The following is a 20,260-nucleotide window of genomic DNA, read 5'->3' as shown; positions in this document are numbered from 1 at the left end:
AGAACATCACCTAGTAGCAGACACAGATACAGTTGTTGCTATTAATTGTTATCAACATAATTAAAACTGGAAAGGTAATGGCAAAAGGTCCAAAGTGACAAATGTCTTGTACTCATACTCCATGTGGTATATGAGAACACCAGTGGTGGGGGTTGTACATGTTTCTCTTGGAGAGAGGAGTAGTGCCTGCCATTTACATTGCTAAGACTTGTGTAGACAGGATGGCTCCTGTCCTCTTCATAAGCTGTCATTATGTCCATTTTATAGATGGAGAAACTGAGGCATGCCAACATGAAGTCATAGTAGGTGAACCAAACTCTGAACCTAGAACCCTGTCAAGCCATACTCAATACTGTACATGTATCAGAATACAGAGGGGAATATCAGGGTGGGGCAGACAGAGGTCATCTGGCTTGGACTTGGGTTCCTTTAAAGGTATTAGAATTGCAAATGTCTTGTAAACCAGGAATAAGGATCCAGTGGGAAGGACTTTTTATTTTGTGGTGCTAGGGGATAAAACTCAGGGCCTCCTGCACAACACCCTCAGATCTCAGGGGGAGGAGTTCTGAAGCACATGGAGAGGGAAGAAACTGAGAAAGAGAGAGCCTGAGATCACGAGACAATATGGGAGCAGGCCCATGCGAGTTGTCCTCCATGACAACAGAGGAAGGAGTTATGTGGTCATTAGTGAGGAATGAGGTACACAAGGTCCATGCCATTGGATTCTTAGCTCAGCTAGTGCCCATAGATGCTGAGCACACCCCTGATCCCAGAGGCTAAGGGGGAGGCTCAAGACCATTCCAGGGAGCTCAGGGCAGAGTGGCTGGTCAAGGGTGTGGGGCTGGCTTCCTCTTAGCCCCAGCACTTCCTCCCTCCACGCTGGCTGGTAGCTGACTCACTTCTCAGACCCTGATCCTCACAGCCAAGTGGGTTTTTAGATTTGGCCTCTGACCATGCTCCCTTCTGATTCGGGGCCATCTCACTACTCAGTGTCTCAGCAGTGCTAGGGGAAGGTGACAACTGAAGTGTGAATATTTTCCCAGGTCTATCCTAGTCATCAAGGCAGGAACCCCCAGGAGCAAAAGAAAAGGTCTAAGTGATGCCAACAGGGATGAAGACCAGAATATGCCCATAGCTGAGAGCAGATCCTAGAGAGAAGGATGTTCTTAAAAATCAAATAGCCAGGGCTGGGGTTGTGGCTCAGTGGCAGAGGGCTTGCCTAGCATGTGTGAGGCACTGGGTTAGATTCTCAGCACCACGAACCAATAAATAAAATAAAGGTCCATTGACAACTAAAAAAATATTTTTAAAAAAAATCAAATAGCCAGACATTGTGCCATGGTGAAAATCAGGAAGTGGCCTCAGTGTCCAGCAAGTAGGGATAATGTGATGGCCTTCGGGCCCTATGTAAGGAATTCCCTGAGACATCCTGAAGTCACATTGAAGACTATTGACCTGTTATGGTGAAATGTTTGAAATGTAAAAGAGGGTCACAGAAGCATGGTGCTGAAGGGCTAGGGCCTCAAAAACTATGTTTGCTACTCTCTAGCTCTAGGAGCTGGGTAAAGGGATTTAGTCCTCTAGTGCTTCGGTTTCTTCTATAAAATGGGGATGAGAACAGAATAAACCACCTGATTGAGTTGCTATCAGGATTCAATGAGTTCTCACATACTGAGTTTAGAGTAGTGGCTGGTACATATACATACTCAATAAATGTTTGCTATTCTCACGTTTTTTGGCTTATTGTTTTTGCTAAGATAAATGTTATATTTTGGCAACATTCTCACAAAATGGCTGACAGATGTTAGTATTAACATATGTTGTGTGAAGATACTCATCTTTTTATCCTCATCTTTTGAAAATAAAATATTTATAATACCAAGAGTAAACCTTAATGTAAACTATGGATCTGAGGTGATGATGTATCAATGGAAGTTCACAAATTATAATGAAAGCACCTCTCTCCCACAGGATGTTGATAGCAGGGGCACATAGAAACTTTGGAAAAAATCTTTGTACTTTCCCCTTAGTTTGGCTGTGAGTCTAACACTTTAAAAAATCTTGAGGCTGGGGATGTAGCTCAGTGGTAGAGTTCTTGCCTAGCATGTGTGAGGCACTGGGTCTGATCCTCAGCACCACATAAAAATAAATATATAAACAAACAAAGAAAATAAAGGTATTATGTCTATCTACAACCAAAAATATTTTTAAAATCTTAAAACTGAAAAAAATATGTATTAAAATGCTGAGGCTGGGCTGGGGTTGTGGCTCAGTGGTAGAGCGCTTGCTCTGGGTTCAATTCTCAGCACCACATATAAAAAAATAAAATAAAGTCCATTGACAACTAAACAAACAAACAACAGCAGCAACAAAATGCTGAGGCTACTCCTGTGAGAGAATACCCAACCCTGAACTTGAACCTGAAGATAATCAGGCTTCCATCTGGATCTAATTACCAGCTGATAGGGAATGACAACTGGTCAAATTCCAAATGTGGGATGTGATCTAGTTTCTTCTTCAAATAAACGGTATAGAAAAAGAAAAGGGATGAGAAGAAGTATTATTTGAAAAGAAATGCGCATATTTATGTATAAAATGATATAATGTCTAGGACTTGCTTTAAAAATCCCCCAGGAAGAAAATAACAATAGTTTACAACGACATTCAGGAGATTTAAAATTAATTGTGTGTGACACCCACTGAAGCTGGGCAACAGGTCCACAGGACTACTAAAACTTTCCTACTTTTTGGTACATAATAGAAAGTAATTTTAAAAATTAATCAGATGGGGGGATGAAGCTCAGTGGTAGAATGCTCCTAGCATATGCTGGGCCCTGCTTCTATTTCTGGCAAGGCAAGCAAACAAATAAACAATAAAATAAAATAAATTAGTAATTAGACAAAGAGCTGGGGGTGTAGCTCAGTAGTAGAGTATGTGCTTTAGCATGCACAATGTCCTGGACTCCCAAAACCAAAAAAAAAAAAAAAAAAAAGTTTCAAACTTTAGAGAATTGTTTGGAAAGATAGCCACAAAGTATTACTACTGACTGGGGAAGTAGGGCTGTGGGTGAGATTAGTTTCCTCTTTCTGTATACATGTTTACTAATGTTCCAAAAAGGAGCAGGTGTTCATTGTGTAACTGAAAAATCAAAGTATAAAAATCAGAAGAAAAAGACACAAACACAACCCAGCCCATTCTCCCTGCCCCTCGAGCACCCAATGGCTTCCCAAGTCCACACTCCCCACTCTGAGGTCTCAGCCCCTGTCCCCAGCCACACCTCTTCTCAGTGGCAGCAGCTTGTTCTCCAGGACATCCCTGGCGTCTGTGCCTTCGTCCATCAGGTCGAGTTTGGTGATAACACCAATGGTCCGCAGGCCTGAAAAAGCACAGAGGTCAGAAGGCACCATGAGGAAGGAACAAGGCTGGTGGCCCCGGGCCACCTGGGGTCCAATTCACCCTGCCACTGTCAGGTCATATGGTAACAAACCATGTTAACTGTCTGGACCCCAGTATCTCAAGTATCAAATGAAGACAGTTACAAGTTCTGATCTCAGAGGGTAATCCACAGGATAAACCTGGCACATTCAAAAAGTCAATATATAAAAAGTGGCTGCCGCCACCACCACCACCACCGTCACTCGTATTAGCATCAGAACCTGCTGCTTCAGGGTCTACAGGGAACCTCATGGCAACTTGAGTTATCCCCAGTCAATTTCTATGCAGTTTCAATGCTGTGCTCTGAGTTGTATATAAGTCCCAACATCACACTTGTACCTGAAGCAACTGTTTCCAGGGTTTCCTCTCAACTGAATGGCAAAGTGCCACTCTGGGGCCCATTCTATCAAATACCTCCTCTCCCCTACTCAGCCAAAATCAAGGACCTCCTCATAGCATAGCTTCACACCTGCACATCAAATGCCCATGCAGGGCTTGAGCTCAGGGCTGTGCTAGCTGTGTGTGCACACTTACGTGTGTCACATGTGTGAGACACACACAAGGGACAGACAGAAGCCCAGTGAAATCACTGGTAAGTGCCAACTTGGGCATTGACGGGGTGAAAGCCATGTTTCCTTCCCTCCCTCATTCCCTCCCTTCCTTCCTTCCTTCCTTTCTCTCAAAACAGGGCCTCACTCAGTTGCCCAGGCTGGTCTCAAACTCACAATCCTCCTGCCTCTGCCTCCCGAGTGGCTGGGATTGCAGGTGCACACCACTGCACCTGGCCAATAGTTTAATTTAAAAACGCACGTTTATGGGTAAAAACGACTCTGGAAAGATATTTACCAAATGTAGCCAGCCGTATCTCTGCAGGGGGAGGGGAGCTGTCACTTTCTGAGTTCTCTATTTTTCCATGGTGACTTTTATTTTTGGGTAATAATCACGAATGCTTTCGAAGACAGAAAAAAATGTTAAGGCCAGCATCGGGTTCACAAATGGCACTTAACTGTACTGATGCCCATTTTTGCACCACCTGATTAACCCTTTTTCATAACCATACCCATTTCATGTGAAGACAGCAGAGGACAAGACTGGCATTGACAGGGAGGCAAGGGCAGCCTCTCCCAAGAAAGTGTGCCCATGTGCCCTGGAGGGGAGTAGCAGGCACAGCCTCCTAAGTGCTCAGTTGATAGCCCTGAACATTTAAAAAAAAACAAACAAACTTTATTTTAGGGGCTGGGGATGTGGCTTAAGCGGTAGCGCGCTCGCCTGGCATGTGTGTGGCCCATCCTCAGCACCACATACAAACAAAGATGTTGTGTCCGTCGAAAACTAAAAAATAAATAGTAAAATTCTCTCTCTCTTAAAAAACAAACAAACAAAACAAAACAAAACAAAAACTTTATTTTACAGTGCTAGGGATGAAACCCAGGGTCTCATGCATGATAGGCAAATGTTCTCCCACCAAGCCACACCCCCAGCACTGGATTTTGAGGAGCTTTCAGTCACATACAAGACTGACTGACCCCTGGGCCTAACCCTTGACTAGGTAGCATGAGCTACAAGCCTGCCTGGCCTTGACAACTCCCCCCGCTCCTTACTGGTACCCAACTTCCTCCAAACTACTCAGAACCCTGGAAGTCAGAGGGCATCACACAAAATGCATTTCCATTTGTGTCATACGTGGTTAAAATTCCAAGACTCTCAGAATAAACCACAGCCCCCTATAGCAGCTCTCAAGGCCTTGTTCAACTTGTGTCTCCTTCCACCTTTTACCTTTTAGCTCATTCTGCCTAAGCCACACAGGGTCTCCTTGCTAAATCGTGAATACCCCAGACTCAAATTACCCCCTTCCCCACTCCAACTATTAGTACCCACTGTCCAATTTTCTGGATTTTTTTCTCTGCTCATCTTTTTATCATCCTGGTCTTGCTCAAATCTCACCTCCACAGAGGTCCCTGACCATTCAATCCTGGCCACTCTCTAAAATATGTTCTCCCCAACACTTGCCATTACCTGCAAGGATCTTGCATGCTTGTTCCTGGTTATTATTCTACACTCTCAATGGAATATCAGTATCTCAGGAGCCTGCTGATTTGTTCCCTGCTCCATTCCCCAGTCTGCATTCCTGAGCCTGGCCCATAGCAGGTGCTTAACTAACACTCAGTGGCCATTTGAAAAGTTTGATTTTGCAAGCCTCTGGCCAGGAATACCACAGTCTCCACTACCCCATATGACCCCAAGTTCCTTCAGTAACTTGTTACTCTTTTACTTTACCTGCCTGGCTCTGAAGCAGTTTATGGAGATTATCTATAGACCTCAAAGCCACTCTATGGGTTGGGATTAATGTTCCAGTTTTGACAGAGTGAAACCAAACCTTGGGAAGATAAGTAACTTCTAAAGATGGGATCTGGAATTGCATCTGTGCCCCGTGAGGGCTGGTGTTGGAGTTTGAATTTTATTTAATTTTATTTATTTATTTATTTAGGTGCCAATGGATCTTTATTTTATTTATTGATATGTGGTGCTGAGGATCGAACATGGTGCCTCACACATGCTAGACAAGTGGTCTGCCACAGAGCCACCACCCCAGCCCCTGGAGTTTGAATTTTAAATGCGCCCCCAAAGGACGATGTGTTAAAGGATTGCTCCCCAGAGTGGCAACAATGGGTGGAATCTGAGAGGTGGAAACCTAGGGGGAGGTTTTAGGGGCATGCCCTTGAAGAAAATTATGGGATCCTGATCCCTTCCTTTTTCTTTCGTTTTTGCTCCCTGACTATGAGGTAAGTGGTTTTGCTCCATGAATGTGTTGTCGTGTGATGCCTTACCGCAGACCCCAAAGCAATGGGGCCAACCAATCACACTGGAACCTCCAAAACTATGAGCAAAAACAAACCTTTTCTCTTCATAAGTTGATTATCTCCAGTATTTGTTGAAGTAACAGAAAGAAGACTAACATAGTTGAATTGTTCCCACTCCCCTAGGTTACCCTCCTGCACTAGCAAAGCAGGCAGCATCATGTCCAAGGAGGGACACACAACGGCCCCACTGTGGGCCCTCAGGAGACACCCACCACCATCACAAGTCCTGTCAGGGAACACTGAGAATTTCACAGGAGGTCTTTTCCTAAAGGGCCATGTGCTAAGAGAATGCTAGGACTTAGAATCCAGGGTTCTAGGCAAGTCTCAATACTGGGACGGGATGAAGGAGCTGCTGCCTGGTTACCTTGAGGGTCAACTTCCTTGGCCAGCTTAAGAGCATCTGAGTTGGCCAAGTCCATGTTGGCAGGTGTGACAGCAAGGATCAGGCTGCTCTCCCGACTGATGAATTGCAGGATCATGTCTTTGATCTGGTACTCAATGTCTGGGGGCTGGTCCCCCACAGGCACCTTGGTGATGCCTGGGAGGTCGATAAGGGTTAAGTTCAACACTGGAAAGGAAATCAGAGGTAAAAGTGGTCAGAACCTGCAAAAGGCAAAGCATACATAGCCCTAAGATCCAGGTGACATCCCTAATTTCCTGGAGGGGGTCAGACTTTGGATGACTCCTAGACACTCCAACTGGACCACACCCCTTTTTAAAACATGGTGCTAGGGATGGAATGCAGGGCCTTGTGCATCCTAGTCAGGCTCTATCGCTGAGCCACACCCAACCCCAACTGTTCTTTTTATCCAGTAACCTTCCTAGGATTCCACTCTACCCTCTACCTACTCCATTCCAGTGACATAGATGTTTAAATCAGGATGTTTACAGCTACAAACTGGAATTCATAAGTGGCTAAATTCCAGCCCATTCGTCCACCCATTCAGCCAATACCAAAGAACTATAAGAAACATACTATGAGATGTATTCACATACAAAAAAGAGGCACAAATGATTTCTATAGTATGCTATGATTTCAGGAAAATTGATGATATGCACATATATGATACATATATGTACATATTCACAACTGCATGTGCATTGTCATTTGACGAACATGAAATATATTTGTAACATTGATGGAAAAGCAAGGTAGGTTTTTGCCACATACTGTTTGATTTTTTTTTTTTTTTTTTTTTTTTTTTTGGTACTGGGAATGGAACCCAGGGCTTTGCACATGCTAAGCAAGTGCTCTACTGCTGAGCAATATTCCCACCCGAGCCATATATAGTCATCATTAATTCAAAAATAAATACATTTTAGAATTTATCACCAGGAACCCATCTCAAGAAAAATATGTTGAGATGGTCCCCAAATGACATTTGCTATCACAATCCAGGCCTCTGGGCCAACAGCAACATATAGCAGCAGGCTGATGTTTTAATTCAGAGTTTTAAAATGAGGACATCTGCAAATAAGTCTGGTTTCTGGTGTCCCTTATGGAATAGGAGAGGCAGCAAGGATGATGCCCTGATTAAAGTAGAGAGCTACACTTTGCCCCAGTCCTCACTACTCCCAGCAATCTTCCTGGTATGTGGGGGTTTTTCAGAGCTGTGTGTTTATGAAGAAAAAAGGAAGCATAATCTTTGTGAGTAGGTAGATCTCCCCATGACTGGGGGACAGCCAGCATTCTTCTGCTCTCATGTGTGGGGGGTCTCATTCTGAGCTGCCTACCATGTGGCGAGTAGACGCGCAGGTTGATGGGCACTGGGGAGATGCCTTTGTTGGTCCCCGTGACCCTGTCGGTCTCTGCTTCAATCTCCTGCCGGACTTCATCAAAGTCTGTAAACTTTTTGGACTTGCAGTGCAAAAACTCTGCATATTCTGAAAAAGGAAGAGAGATACTCAATATGAGAAAGAAAAGCCATCTTGTCAAGGGTAGAGAAAAGAAAGACTTTTGGAATGAGTGCTTTTTCAAGCAGGGGAAGAAACAGTTACAATCACTCTAGGAATTTTGGGAGCAAGAGATTCATTCTTATGACCAGTACTAAGTGGGGCTCCTATAGACAGAGCCCCTTTTCAGACCTGGAGATTCCACAAGAAATAATAGGTGGAGTATTCTCTTATCCAAAATGCTCAAGGCTAGACATGTTTCAGATCTGGGGACTTTTCAGATTCTGGAATATTCATGCATACATAGTGAACCATCTTAGGCATGGGACCCAAGTCTAAATGTGAAACTCATTTGTTTCATATATACCCAAGACACATGCCTAAAGGTGATTTTACACACTATTTTAAGTGTCCCCCTGTACTGACTGCAACCATCCATGAGGTCAGATGTAAAAATTCAACATTTGGGTGTCATATCAGCACTCAGAAAAGAAAAAGTTCTTATTTTGAAGCATTTCAGGTCCTGTATTTTTCAAACAGGGATGTTCAAATTGTACTGGCAGACTCAGTATGTAATAGATGTTCTCACACAGCATTTTTTGGAGAGGCAGGGGACTGAACTCAGGATTTAACTCAGCTTTATCCAAAGCTATATCCCCAGCCCATTTTTATTTTTTATTTCGAGGCAGGGTCTCATTAAGTTGCCTAGGCTGGCCTTGAACTTGCCATCCTCCAGCCTTAGCCTCCTAAGTCGCTGAGATTACAGGCATATGCCACCCAGCTCCCATAGTATTTGTCCTTCCCCAAGGGAACCAGAGTATCCCTGCTGGCCTTGCCAAAGCCATCTTGATGTCCCTCCTTCCCCTCCTATATGTTCAAGGGGAACCCCACCTGGATATAAATGACTCAAAAGAATTGCTTTCTGGGCAGGATCTCAAGCAGATGTAGGAGCTTGGGGTGTCTGAAAGCCACATTGGGAATGAGAACAAGAGGAACAAATAAGTAACTAATGTGGCAGTGTGGGTCCTGAATGAGGGAATCCAGTCCTAAAGCACAGAGATGGGACAGGCAAACAGAAAAACTGATCAGTCAGTTGTGATGGCATACACGGGTAATACCAGCAACTTGGGAAGCTGAGGCAGGATTCCAAGTTCAAGTCTAACCTTGACAACTTAAGGAGACCCTACCTCCAAATAAAAAATAAAAGTGGACTGGGGATGTAGCTGAGTGGTAAAGTGCCCCTGGGCTTACTCCTCAGTGCCAAAATAATAAAAATAAAAATAAAAAGGTTGGGGAGGAGGCTCAGCGGTAGAGCATCCCTGGGTTCAATCCCCAGTACTGCATGAAATAATAAAAATAACGAACACATTCATGGTAGAATGTAGATGCTGGACACAAAGGCGTTCGTTATACAATTTTTGCACTTTTCCAGATATCTGAATTTTCACAGTAAAATTCTGGGAGGTAGGGACCATCAAGTTCAGAGATCATAGCTCCTGCAGTGATGCTGAAAAGTCAAAGGAAGCAAGTCACACTGGCCACTGGGCTGGAGAACGGGCCCAGGGAAGAAATGCAAAGATGTGCACTGGCATGGCATTTCTGAGTTAACAACTGGAAACATCCAAGACGTCCACCAGGAGGAGACCTGGCTGCATGAATAGCATTGCCATCAAGAAGCTGCCTCGAGCTGGAGCTGGGGCTCAGTGGCTGAGCACTTGCGTAGCATGTGTGAGGCACTGGGGGGTTCTATCCTCAGCACCACATTAAACAATAAGTAAAATAAGGGCATTCTGTCCATTTATAACTACCAAAAAAAAAAAAAAAAAGAAGAAGAAAGAAAGAAAAAAAAAAAAAGAAGCTGCTGCCTCAACTGAAAAGACCAAGAGGGAGCCCAGAGATGCAGAAAGCCTGCACTGTTGGAGTGCCACTATCCAGAGATATAAGGCGGCCAAAAGAAAATTCTTTTCCATCACTAAAACCTAACTGACTGTGCCAACCTCCAACCTTCGTTCACTCCGGTCAGGCCCTACTCTCTCTGAGTCTCACAGTAGGTAGGCATCTCCATGACCCCCATTTCAAAGATTGGAAAGCTGAGGCCCAGATGAGTGAAATGACTTTGGACAAAGCTCAGTGGTGGAGACAGGACTTGGAACCCAGACAGCCTGGTGGGGTTCATGACTCTTAAGCCAGAAGGCCTCCATGAAGCCTCTGGAAGGATCTTACTTCTCAGCTTCTGCTTCAGGGTCAGTGGGCCTCAGTGGACTCAGATTCACGTTTTGCACAAGCACTGGCCACCCGGGAGCAGTGCAATAAGGATGCCAGCTAGAGGATTCAGGATCCCTTCCCCCACCCCACCCAGGCTATCAGCTGACCCAGTTCCCAAGGACAGTCACACTCTGGCCCTCCACAGGGATAAGAGGAAACACTTGGCTACTCTTCCTGTAGCAGCCACTAAAAATGTAATATCCCCCAACCTCCACAGAACCTCAGTTCTCTTCCAGTTTCAGGCCCTGGCTTGGCCCCCGAGAGAGGCCACTCTCCTTTAAGGAGTGCAAGGGATATGGGACACAAGAGAGGCTGAAAACCAGGACATAGGTCCTCTCCCCTGCCGGGTGCGGTGTCTGGAAAGCCTGGCCTCACTTCCTCCTCCTCCAGGTCCTCCCTACCAGTCGTTTCTTCCAGGCAGACTTCCCTGAATCCTGCATCTTGGCCTCCTTCCCTATCTGAACTCATCAGTCTGCACTCTGTTTATGTGGCCCACCAGCTGTGGCACCTCAGAAACCAGTATGCACTGAAGTTATTAACTTAGTATGCAGTAGAGCCCCCCCCCCAAGGCTGTCTCCTGATTTGTAAACTGGGCATTACAATAGGGCTTCTGTGAAGTCTTGAGGAATCAACACCACCACTGCTGCCATGAGAGTGGGCAAAGAACCCCATGCCACGATATGGCAGGAACAGCGATGGGGGCCAAGGGCTCTGCATTTCCCTGACCTAAACAAGAGGGAGTCAAAAGAGGGAAGTGAGGGTTGGGGATATAGCTCAGTTGGTAGAGTGCTTGCCTCTCATGCCCAAGGCCCTGGGTTCAATCCCAGTGAGACACACACACACACACACACACACACACACACACACACACACAAAGGCAAATGAGTCTCAGAAGTCAAATAGCATCCCATCTCCTCCTGCAGGTCCTAATACAAATGTCCCCCTTCCTGAATGTGGTCAAATGCTGGCAATGATTTAGTTAACGACCCACTGACTCAAATAATATGTCAGAGGCATTGGGTGCAGTGGTACACAGTTGTAATCCTAGCTATTTGAGAGGCTAAGGAAGGAGGATTACAAGTTTGAGACCAGTCTGGGCAACTTAGCAAGACCCTGTCTCAAAATGAAAATATAAGGGGCTGGGTGGAGCTCAGTGGTGAAGCACTTGTCTAGCATATGTGAGGCCCTTGTTGGGAGTACTGGATGGGAGGGGGATGGGGGGATGGATAGACAGGTAGACACATAGGAAGAAAGAACTCAGAGACCTTAAGACTGACTTGTCCCCAGCTGCCAAGGTCAAGCCATAAGCCACTGCCAGCACTGCCCATCCTAGTCCCTGCTGCTGGGCTGCACTCCTCACTCATTCCCTGGTTCCAGTACTCCAGGTAATAAAGCCAGTTCCTCTGGCTCCTGGGCTAATGGTGTGGCCTTTCAACAGTGACACATCCCCTATTAGCAGCAGTGTATTCTCCCCTCTGCCTGCTGTGCTCTCAGCCAGGCTGGTGCCTCTAGAAGGCTCTTAGCTCCATAGGCCCCAGCCCAGGGCCTGGCACACAGCAGGAATGACGGAAGAAATAAGACCCTGGCCCCGAAGCCGGGCTACCAAACCAGCTATCCTCATCCACTGCTGGGCTTCCTGATAGTGGCCAAATGGTGAGCTTGGTGGATGCCCTCGTGATTTTCTTCTAGAAAATATCTAGACTGAGGTTCTGGTCTCCTTCCAGGCCTATCTACCTCCACAGAAGTTGGAATTCAAGAGCAAAGGGCTTGAGTTGGGGATGTGGCTCAAGCGGTAGCGCACTCGCCTGGCATGCATGCGGCCCGGGTTCGACCCTCAGCACCACATACCAACAAAGATGTTGTGTCCGCCGAAAACTAAAAAATAAATATTAAAAAATTCTCTCTCTCTCTCCTCTCTCTTAAAAAAAAAAAAAAAAAAAGAGCAAAGGGCTTTGCACTCCCCAGCATCTGATTATGTAATAGCTGCTTAATAAACATGTATGAGCCAATCTATTACAAAGCATCAGATGCTCTGGCCCAGGAGGATATCATCACTGTGATCCCCCAATGGATTCCCACTGTTCGCAGCAGCCCATCTCCACCTGGGACACAAGGAAGTAGCCCTTTGACTGAGATCAATGTCACTCAAGGATTTCCACTGGGGCTCTCTTGTTTTAAAGGATCTAAAAGAAGGCCACAGGTAATCAGAGAATGGCCTCCCTATCCTAAAGACACACCTGGACACATGTCCAGTAGTATATCCTTGAAGTCATAAAGGTCAGAGTTCTGCTGAGAAATCTACATTAAGTGGGGTCCTCAGGTACCCCAATAGGACTTGGAAGAAAAGTGTGAGGTGGAAGTGCTTTGGCACTATGAAGCTCCATAGCCTAACCACACCCAGCCCAGGCTTTCGGTCCTTCATTCAGTGCCTCAGTTTCCCTACAATGCAAAAGCCAGCACAGAATCCAAAGCCATTACTAGTGTTATGAGAATGTAATCAAATCTGGGTGTGGGTGCACAGGAAGCCCACTGGCAGCTTTTTTTTAGGTGTCAGTCTTAGGGGAACTCAACAAACTGTCTCACGGTCTGAGCACGTTCCACAGAGGGGCTCTGCACAGAGGGGAGCTTGCCATCCTCCCCCACTCCCATCCAAGCAAAGAACAAAACCACCAGGCTGGTTCCTGACAGAAGAAAGACAAGATCTGCTTTCCTTCGATCTGGCATTGTGATAGGCATGCTTGGGCATGAGTGACTCAGGGCTCAGACACACTTGGGAGACCCTGAGTACCCTACAGTCAAACAGGATCCGTTTATGCAGAACTTTCTAGACTTTAGCCACCCAAGACAGGGTACAGCACACAGCACTTCCAATCCCACTTGGCCCTTGAACTCCCTTTGAGATAAGTGGGCAACATCTCCCAATAGAGGACACACTGCAAATGTAAGCTGGCATCCCAACAGTCCCCAGTCTGAGCCATGCTAGCTCCAGGCCATTTCCTCTTAGAGAAAAGAGCACCCAGAGACCAGCATACTTAGTCTCTTGTTGGGGACCCACCCAGGACTCAGTCTTCAACCTGACCCACACTGATGGAAACTGTCACACTTAAGGATAGTGTCACACTTAAGCCCAGGCACAGTGGCATACACCTGTAATCCCAGAAATCCAGAAGGCCAAAGCAGAAGGATACTTAGCAAGATCCTGTCTCAAAAGAAAAAATAAAAAGGGTTGGGGCTATAGCTCAGTGGTAGGGCACCCTTAGGTTCAATCCCCAATATCAAAGGAAAAAAAGGAGGAAAAGAAGGAAGGAAGGAAGAGAAGGAAGAGAAGGAAGAGAAGGAAGGAAGGAAGGAAAGGAGGGAGGAAGGAAGGAAGGAAGGATAGACAGATGGGCAGGCAGGTTTACCATGGCCAGGAAAAGTGTTAAAATGCTGGGGGAGTGAGGGAGTGCATGGCCCAGGAAGAAAGTGCTAGATAAAGAGTGGCTGACTGGGCTAGGGATGTGGCTCAAGCGGTAGCGCGCTCGCCTCACATGCGTGCGGCCCGGGTTCGATCCTCAGCACCACATACCAACAAAGATGTTGTGTCCGCCGAGAACTAAAAAAAATAAATATTAAAAAATTCTCTCTCTCTCTCTCTCTCTCTCTCTCTCTCTCTCTCTCTCTCTCTCTCCCCTCTCTCATTCTCTCTTTAAAAAAAAAAAAAAAAAAGAGTGGCTCACAACCCCAGCTATATTTTTTTTTTTTTTTTTTGAGATGGGGTCTTGAACTCCTGTGCTCAGCCTACCTAGTAGCTGGAGCTACATGTGTCATCATGCCTGGTTTAGCCCACTTTCCACTGGAAGAGAAGGGGCACAGAGAGGTCCTCATAGCACCCAAGACACAGCCCATTCCTGGTGCCTGGCCTGGGCCCTGTGTTGGGCACAAGGGAAGAGTAGGAAACAAGGATCAGCATGAAGGCCTGGGGCACTGACACCGCAGTAGGGAGAAACCAAGGCAAACACAAAAGAACAGGATGGTGCCACAGGATGCAAGCCGTGGGGACTAAGGCAGCAAGTAGCCAGGATGGAGGAGGGATGAGGGTCACCTAGCAGAGGGGAAAATCTAGGCAGGGTACTCCAGGCAGAGAGCACAGTGAGCACAAAGACCTAGAGGTGGAGAACAAATGAGCCTGAGGTCAGGAGGAGACTGTAGGGCAGCCACAGACCAGGAGGGGCTGTTAGACCAGAAGGGACAGGTCAAAGCCACAAAGCCTTAAGGAGGAGGCTGGATTTTATTCTGAGGCCAATGGGAAGCCTGGGAGTCAAATCCTAACATCTCTTCTCTGACTTCTGTGAGGACAGACCAAAGTCAAAGTCAAGACCGGGGGCAGGGAGCTCAGCAGGCCATGTCACCCACATTACATTCCACACAGAAGAGTCCCTAGCACGCAGAGTTTATGAGGCTCAAGGGTAATTGCCAGTGAAAGCAGGTTCACCCATGGACCACTAAAATCCTGCTGGCTGCGGTCCTGGGTAATTTTTAAACTTCATTGGTTAAAGGTAATGGTTCACTGGGACCAGACTGAACAAGAAACCTGCAACCTTGGGAGTTTCAGGAGTCACACAGAAAGACCCAGAGCCAGCTTCAGGGGCCATGTCTTTGCATTTTGGACCCCACAGGAAGTCACAGATAGGCCACGGCCAAGTAAAGACATGAGGGAGGCACATTGTCACCCACTTATGGTTGAGGGAACTGCAGTATAGAAAGGAAAGCTGCCTGCTCAAGTTCCTGGCTAGTAAGCATGTGAACAGCTTGGCTGTGGAGCTCAGCCCCCAGAACTTCACCTCTAGGAGCAACACAGCCTTGCGTAGCCCCCTCAGCACCCCACAAAGTCCCACAGGGTGCACATCTCCTCCCTCCTACTATTAGTATCTTGTTTCCGCCAGCCCAGGCTCCTCTTACATCTGATGCCTGGCCTGGAGGCCCCTCCAGGCTGCCCTTCACCACCAAAGCACTGCCTGGGCTGGCTCCATCACCACTCACCTGGTGCCATGCTGTCCCTCCCCCAGAGAAATGAGCCATACTCTTTCCATCCCACTGCCACCCTGGCTCTGGCTGCCTGAATCCCTTACCATGCCTTCTTGGTCATGTCCCACCTGCCTCCTGGACCCACCCTCACCTCACAGCCTCCCACCCCAGCTTTGCACATGCCGCTGCCCCTCCTAGAATGTTCTCCCTGGGCCTCTGCCCCCGAGTATATCCAAATCCCACTGGTGGGTGATGGACTCAGTGATAAGGGAGCCACCCCTCAACCTGCCATGAAGACTGGCAGTGACTTTCAATGCAGGAAGCTGACCTGCTTTCTAATGCCACCCTAAGACACACTGGCAACAAGCACAAAACCACAGCCAGGGTAGCAGCGCGCGGCAAGGTCTGGTGTGTGCCAGCATTAGGTAAAGACAGACAAGATCCTGAACGGGGGCCCACCCCAGGAACCAGGATGGGAACCTGGACAGTCCCAGCTCCTAGTCCCCATCCACCAGTGCAGGCTTTCCAGTGCCACTAGGAGCCAGCAGCAGCAGCAGGACAAACCTCCTAGGGACTTGGTTCAGGGCTAACATCTGAAACCAGCAGCTCTGCCACTGCACTGGACTAGCACAGCTGTCTGGGTGCCCGATCCAGAAGCAGCAGTCCACTGGCCCACCTGTGACCTATACCCCAGGGTGCAGCTCAGAAAGAGGAAGAGCTGGGCCAATCTCCTGCCACCTCCCATTGGAGCTTCACACCCCATGCTGGGCAAAGCAGAGTCAAGGGAGAAAGGTGAGAAGGTCCAGCCAGGAGCCGGGTCCCAGGTGGGATTTTGATATGCCTAGGTGAGAATCCCAGATCTGCCACTCACTAGAAAGGGAGGTAAACTGGCTAAGCCTCAGTTTCCCTGACTGTAAAACCAGCTATAGAAGATATTTGGGGCTTATTGGCAACTTGTGGGTATGCACTGCACCTCAGACAACAGGCAGCGATGATTCCTTCTCTTGGGCCTGGTTCTGTGATGACACAGGAAAGTGTCCTCATTGCACAGAAGTGTGCTGAGGCATTTTGGGTTGAAGTGCGCTCATGATTTTGAAAGGATTCAGCACAAACATGTTAGAAAGGATCTATGACACCTAGGGACCTGGTCGCAGTTGAGGACTCTGGGGGTGTGGGTATTCACTGAACTGTCTTTCAACTTCCCTACATGTGGGATATGTGAATTCAAACCCAAATGACAGCCCAGAACCCAGGATTCCACCCTAAGCCCCAGCTCTTCCTGGGCACCATAGTATACCTGTTTTTGAGAAGATGAGCTGCAGAATGAGAGGCCTCCGGGTGACGATTCCTGATCCACGGGGAAGGAAGTCTCTGTGAGAGAACAAAGGAACAGAAATGACTCACATGTCAGGCTGAAGGGGCAGGAAGTGTGACTGCAACCAGTGGAGCAACTCGCTTTTGCAAACTTTGGCAAAGATACCAATCTCTGGAGAACACTCTGATCTTAGAGGGTCCTGAGGTCAAAGGGGCAGAGGAGGGACCAAAGGCCATGAGGATAGACCTCTTTCCCTTTAGCAGGCTATGTCCCAACACCAGCATTCCCAGAGGGCCCTCTCCTTAGAAAGTAATTGGACAACCTCCCCCAATATATTTTCTACCTATTTTAAGTTACTACAGTGCCACAAGTACAATAAAAAGGCAAAATAAAAGTAGTTGACAGCAAATTATATTGCATGTCCAAAAAAATTAAATCTAAGCCAGGTTTAATGATGCATGTCTGTAACCCCAGTGACTTGAGAGGCTAAGGCAGGAGGATTGCAAGTTAGAGGCCAGCCTGGGTAACTTAGCAAAGCCCTGCCTCAAAATAAAATTAAAAGAATGGAAAGTGAGCTGGGCGTAGTGGTGCATGCCTGTAATCCCACAGCTTGGGAGGCTGAGGAAGGAGGATTGCGAGTTCAAAGCCAGCCTCAGCAACTTAGTGAGACACCAAGCAACTCAGTGAGACCCTGTCTCTAAATTAAATACAAATACAGCCGGGGATGTGGCTCAGTAATTAAATGCCCCCGAGTTCAATCCCTGGTACCAAAAAAAAATTTTTTTAATAAAAATTAAAAAAGGAGAGCGAGAATGCCCAAGTGGTTCCTTAGGAAAGACTCACATGCTTAGAGGATATTAAAGCAGGTGAAAGCCTCTTATTTTACATGAAAAAGGTTTTAGGTGCAGGAAATTTTTCTTTTTTTCTTTTTGTATCAGGGATTGAATTCTGGGGCACTCAACCACTGAACCACATCCCCAGCCCCATTTTGTATTTTAATTTAGAGAGAGGCTTTCACTGAGTTGCTTAGTGCCTTGCCTGTTGCTGACGCTGGCTTTGAACTCAAGATCCTCCTGCCTCAGCCTCCTGAGCCACTGAGATTACAGGTGTGTGCCACTGTGCCCAGCTAGGCACAGGGAATTTTAAACAAGATTTGTACCTAGAAGACTGTCCAAAATTCATACAGGACACAGGATAATCAGTGCTGGGCGTGTATATCCCACACATGGCAAGACAGACACCAGATCCCAGTTCTCAACCAGATGTAGACCAAATGCCATTAGTATCATGCCCTCCCTAGCAAGGAGGTGCCCTCCCCAGGTTGGAAAGCCCTAGATTGGGATCCTGGAGGGTTCCAAAGGAGAGTGCTGGTTCTCAGCCTAGACAGAGGTCAGAATCCTAAACCAGTGTACAGAAGGTGAGTGGAGAGGTACATTGCCAAGCAAGGTGCATGGTGAGCTGTGAATCTGTCAGCCTGTGGCCATCCCAGCATGCTATGCAGCACCTCTTTTTCCTGGATGCAGGAACATGACAGTGACCACATGACCTGCATCCTTATGGGGATCTCCACAGGCATCAGAGTTCGGGAAGCACCCATGAAGACACAGTTAACTAGCAGCAGAACCAGGCACTGAAGTTCCAGAATATTCGTCCGGTTGATAGACTCAGCAGGGGTGATGTTGAAGGGGGGGGTGTGGGAGTAACAATGAAGAAGCTGCTCACCACTGGTAGGGTTTGATGATAACAGATGTCATGTTGTGGGGGACTGTTTTGGTTTTGTGGCACTAGAGATTGAAGCCAGAGTCTCACGTGCTAGGCAAGTGCTCTGTCATTGGACTATACCCTTAGCCCCTTAAGTTTTATTTATTTTTTAATTTTTAATTTTTTAAATTTTTTCTTTAGTTGTAGATGCACACAATACATTTTATATATTTATTTTTACATGGTCCTGAGGATGGAACCCAGCGCCTCACATGGGTTAGGCAAGTGCTCTTCCACTGAGCTACAGCCCCAGCCTTTTAGTTTTATTTTGAGACAGGGTCTCACCAAGTTGTGCAGGCTGACCTCAAATTTGTAATTCTCCTGCCTCAGCTTTCTGGTTTGCCGGGAACGCACCACCATACTCAGCCCAAATGTCAGCTTTTTAAACACCGGTTGTAAGGAGAAGAAAATACCCCAAGGAAACATGCCAGCTCTGTACCTCATCCCCTGCAGCCTTACGGTGCAAAGTCAGCTCTATATACCTTGGGTACTAGGGGTTATGGTGTCATACTCCAGAGGATGACAGAGCCCAAAGACCCTGCCTGCCCTGCCCTGAGCACTCTACACTGCATGCCCCACTTCATGCGACACACTGAGTAGTCCTCTACTCCTGGTAGTCCTCATTTGGCCAGTGAGGAGACTGAGCCAGATCCTGTACCTCAGCCAAGGTCCTCTGCTCAGGGGTGACTCTAGGGCTGGGGGCTGGGCTGGTCAAACAGGACTCTCTGAGAAGGTGGAACGAGGGTCAAGACACATGCAGCCCTGGTGTGGAGGGGCAGTTGACAGAAAGAGCCAGGAGGCCACTGTGGGTCATCAGAACTCAATACTAGCTCTTCACCACTGCATCCAGACAGGGTACCCCACGGTCTCCCCTTCACAGTGGACACAGGGACATTAGACTCTTCAGAGGACACTGTAGGTCTGCTGAGGAGACTCAGCCTGGAGGCTATCACATGTAGCCCTGGTCCAGGCCTTCCTGGTGCCTCACAAAGACTCAAATGCAGGACACAAGAGACAGGAATGGGAGGGACCCTGTATATAGGTGGCATCTCAGAAACCATGGGTGCTAACACAGTTACTAGTTACTAGCAATGACAGTGTGCCACCTTCACAAGAGTCCCCAATTCCACTACACCCCCTTTGGTGACTGGTTTTTTCTTTTGTCAATGGATCTTTATTTTATTTATTTATATGTGGTGCTGAGAATCAAACACAGTGCCTTGCACGTGCCAGGCAAGTGCTCTACCGCTGAGCCACCACCCCAGCCCCTGTTGACTGTTTTCTAATCACAGAAGAGGAATGCTCAATGGCTAGACAACTTGAGGACAGTGTGTAAGGACAGTTACCAACATCGGTGCAGTGCCTCTGTCCTATCCAGCGAGACCGAAATTCATCCATTCTCATTGCCAAACCGTGTCCTGTTATATGGATGAAGCACGGTGTGTTCATCCTTTCATCAGCTGACAGAGATGACCGGGGTCTTCCCAGTCTGGGGCTGTAACAAAGAGAGCTGCTCTGGATATTCCTATACACATCTTTTGAAGACATATGCCCTTGTTTCTCCATCTGAGTCATAGGGCAGATTTGAACTTCAACTGGCAAAATAAGTCTCTGGTGATAGGAATGAGAGCACTAGAGGGTTTCCTTTAGGGGGACTGGCTGTAAGGGGAATAAGGGAACTTTCTGGTTTGATGAAAACATCTTAAATCTTGATCTATTCAG

The 20,260-nt window shown here is 47.1% G+C and overlaps 1 protein-coding gene across 13 annotated transcripts in view; it reads right to left on the bottom strand.

Moving 5' to 3' along the window:
* The window catches only part of DNM2 (dynamin 2), an 89,629-nt gene that overhangs the window by 37,606 nt on the left and 31,763 nt on the right, over positions 1–20,260 (bottom strand). For all 13 annotated transcript variants that reach the window (XM_081284097.1, XM_081284100.1, XM_081284098.1 and 10 more), the window contains exons 2-5: positions 16,760–16,833; positions 8,032–8,181; positions 6,662–6,865; positions 3,279–3,377 (exon numbers count right to left, since the gene is read on the bottom strand). In XM_081284097.1, the coding sequence (XP_081140223.1) occupies positions 3,279–3,377; positions 6,662–6,865; positions 8,032–8,181; positions 16,760–16,833 (527 nt within the window). The remainder of the gene's footprint in view (positions 1–3,278; positions 3,378–6,661; positions 6,866–8,031; positions 8,182–16,759; positions 16,834–20,260) is intronic.

This window comes from Spermophilus citellus, assembly GCF_964194105.1.
Source record: "Spermophilus citellus genome assembly, chromosome: 3".
Lineage (NCBI taxonomy): Eukaryota > Metazoa > Chordata > Mammalia > Rodentia > Sciuridae > Spermophilus > Spermophilus citellus.
Note: the sequence above shows the minus strand (reverse complement) of the source record. Positions and strands in the feature narration are given on the sequence as shown.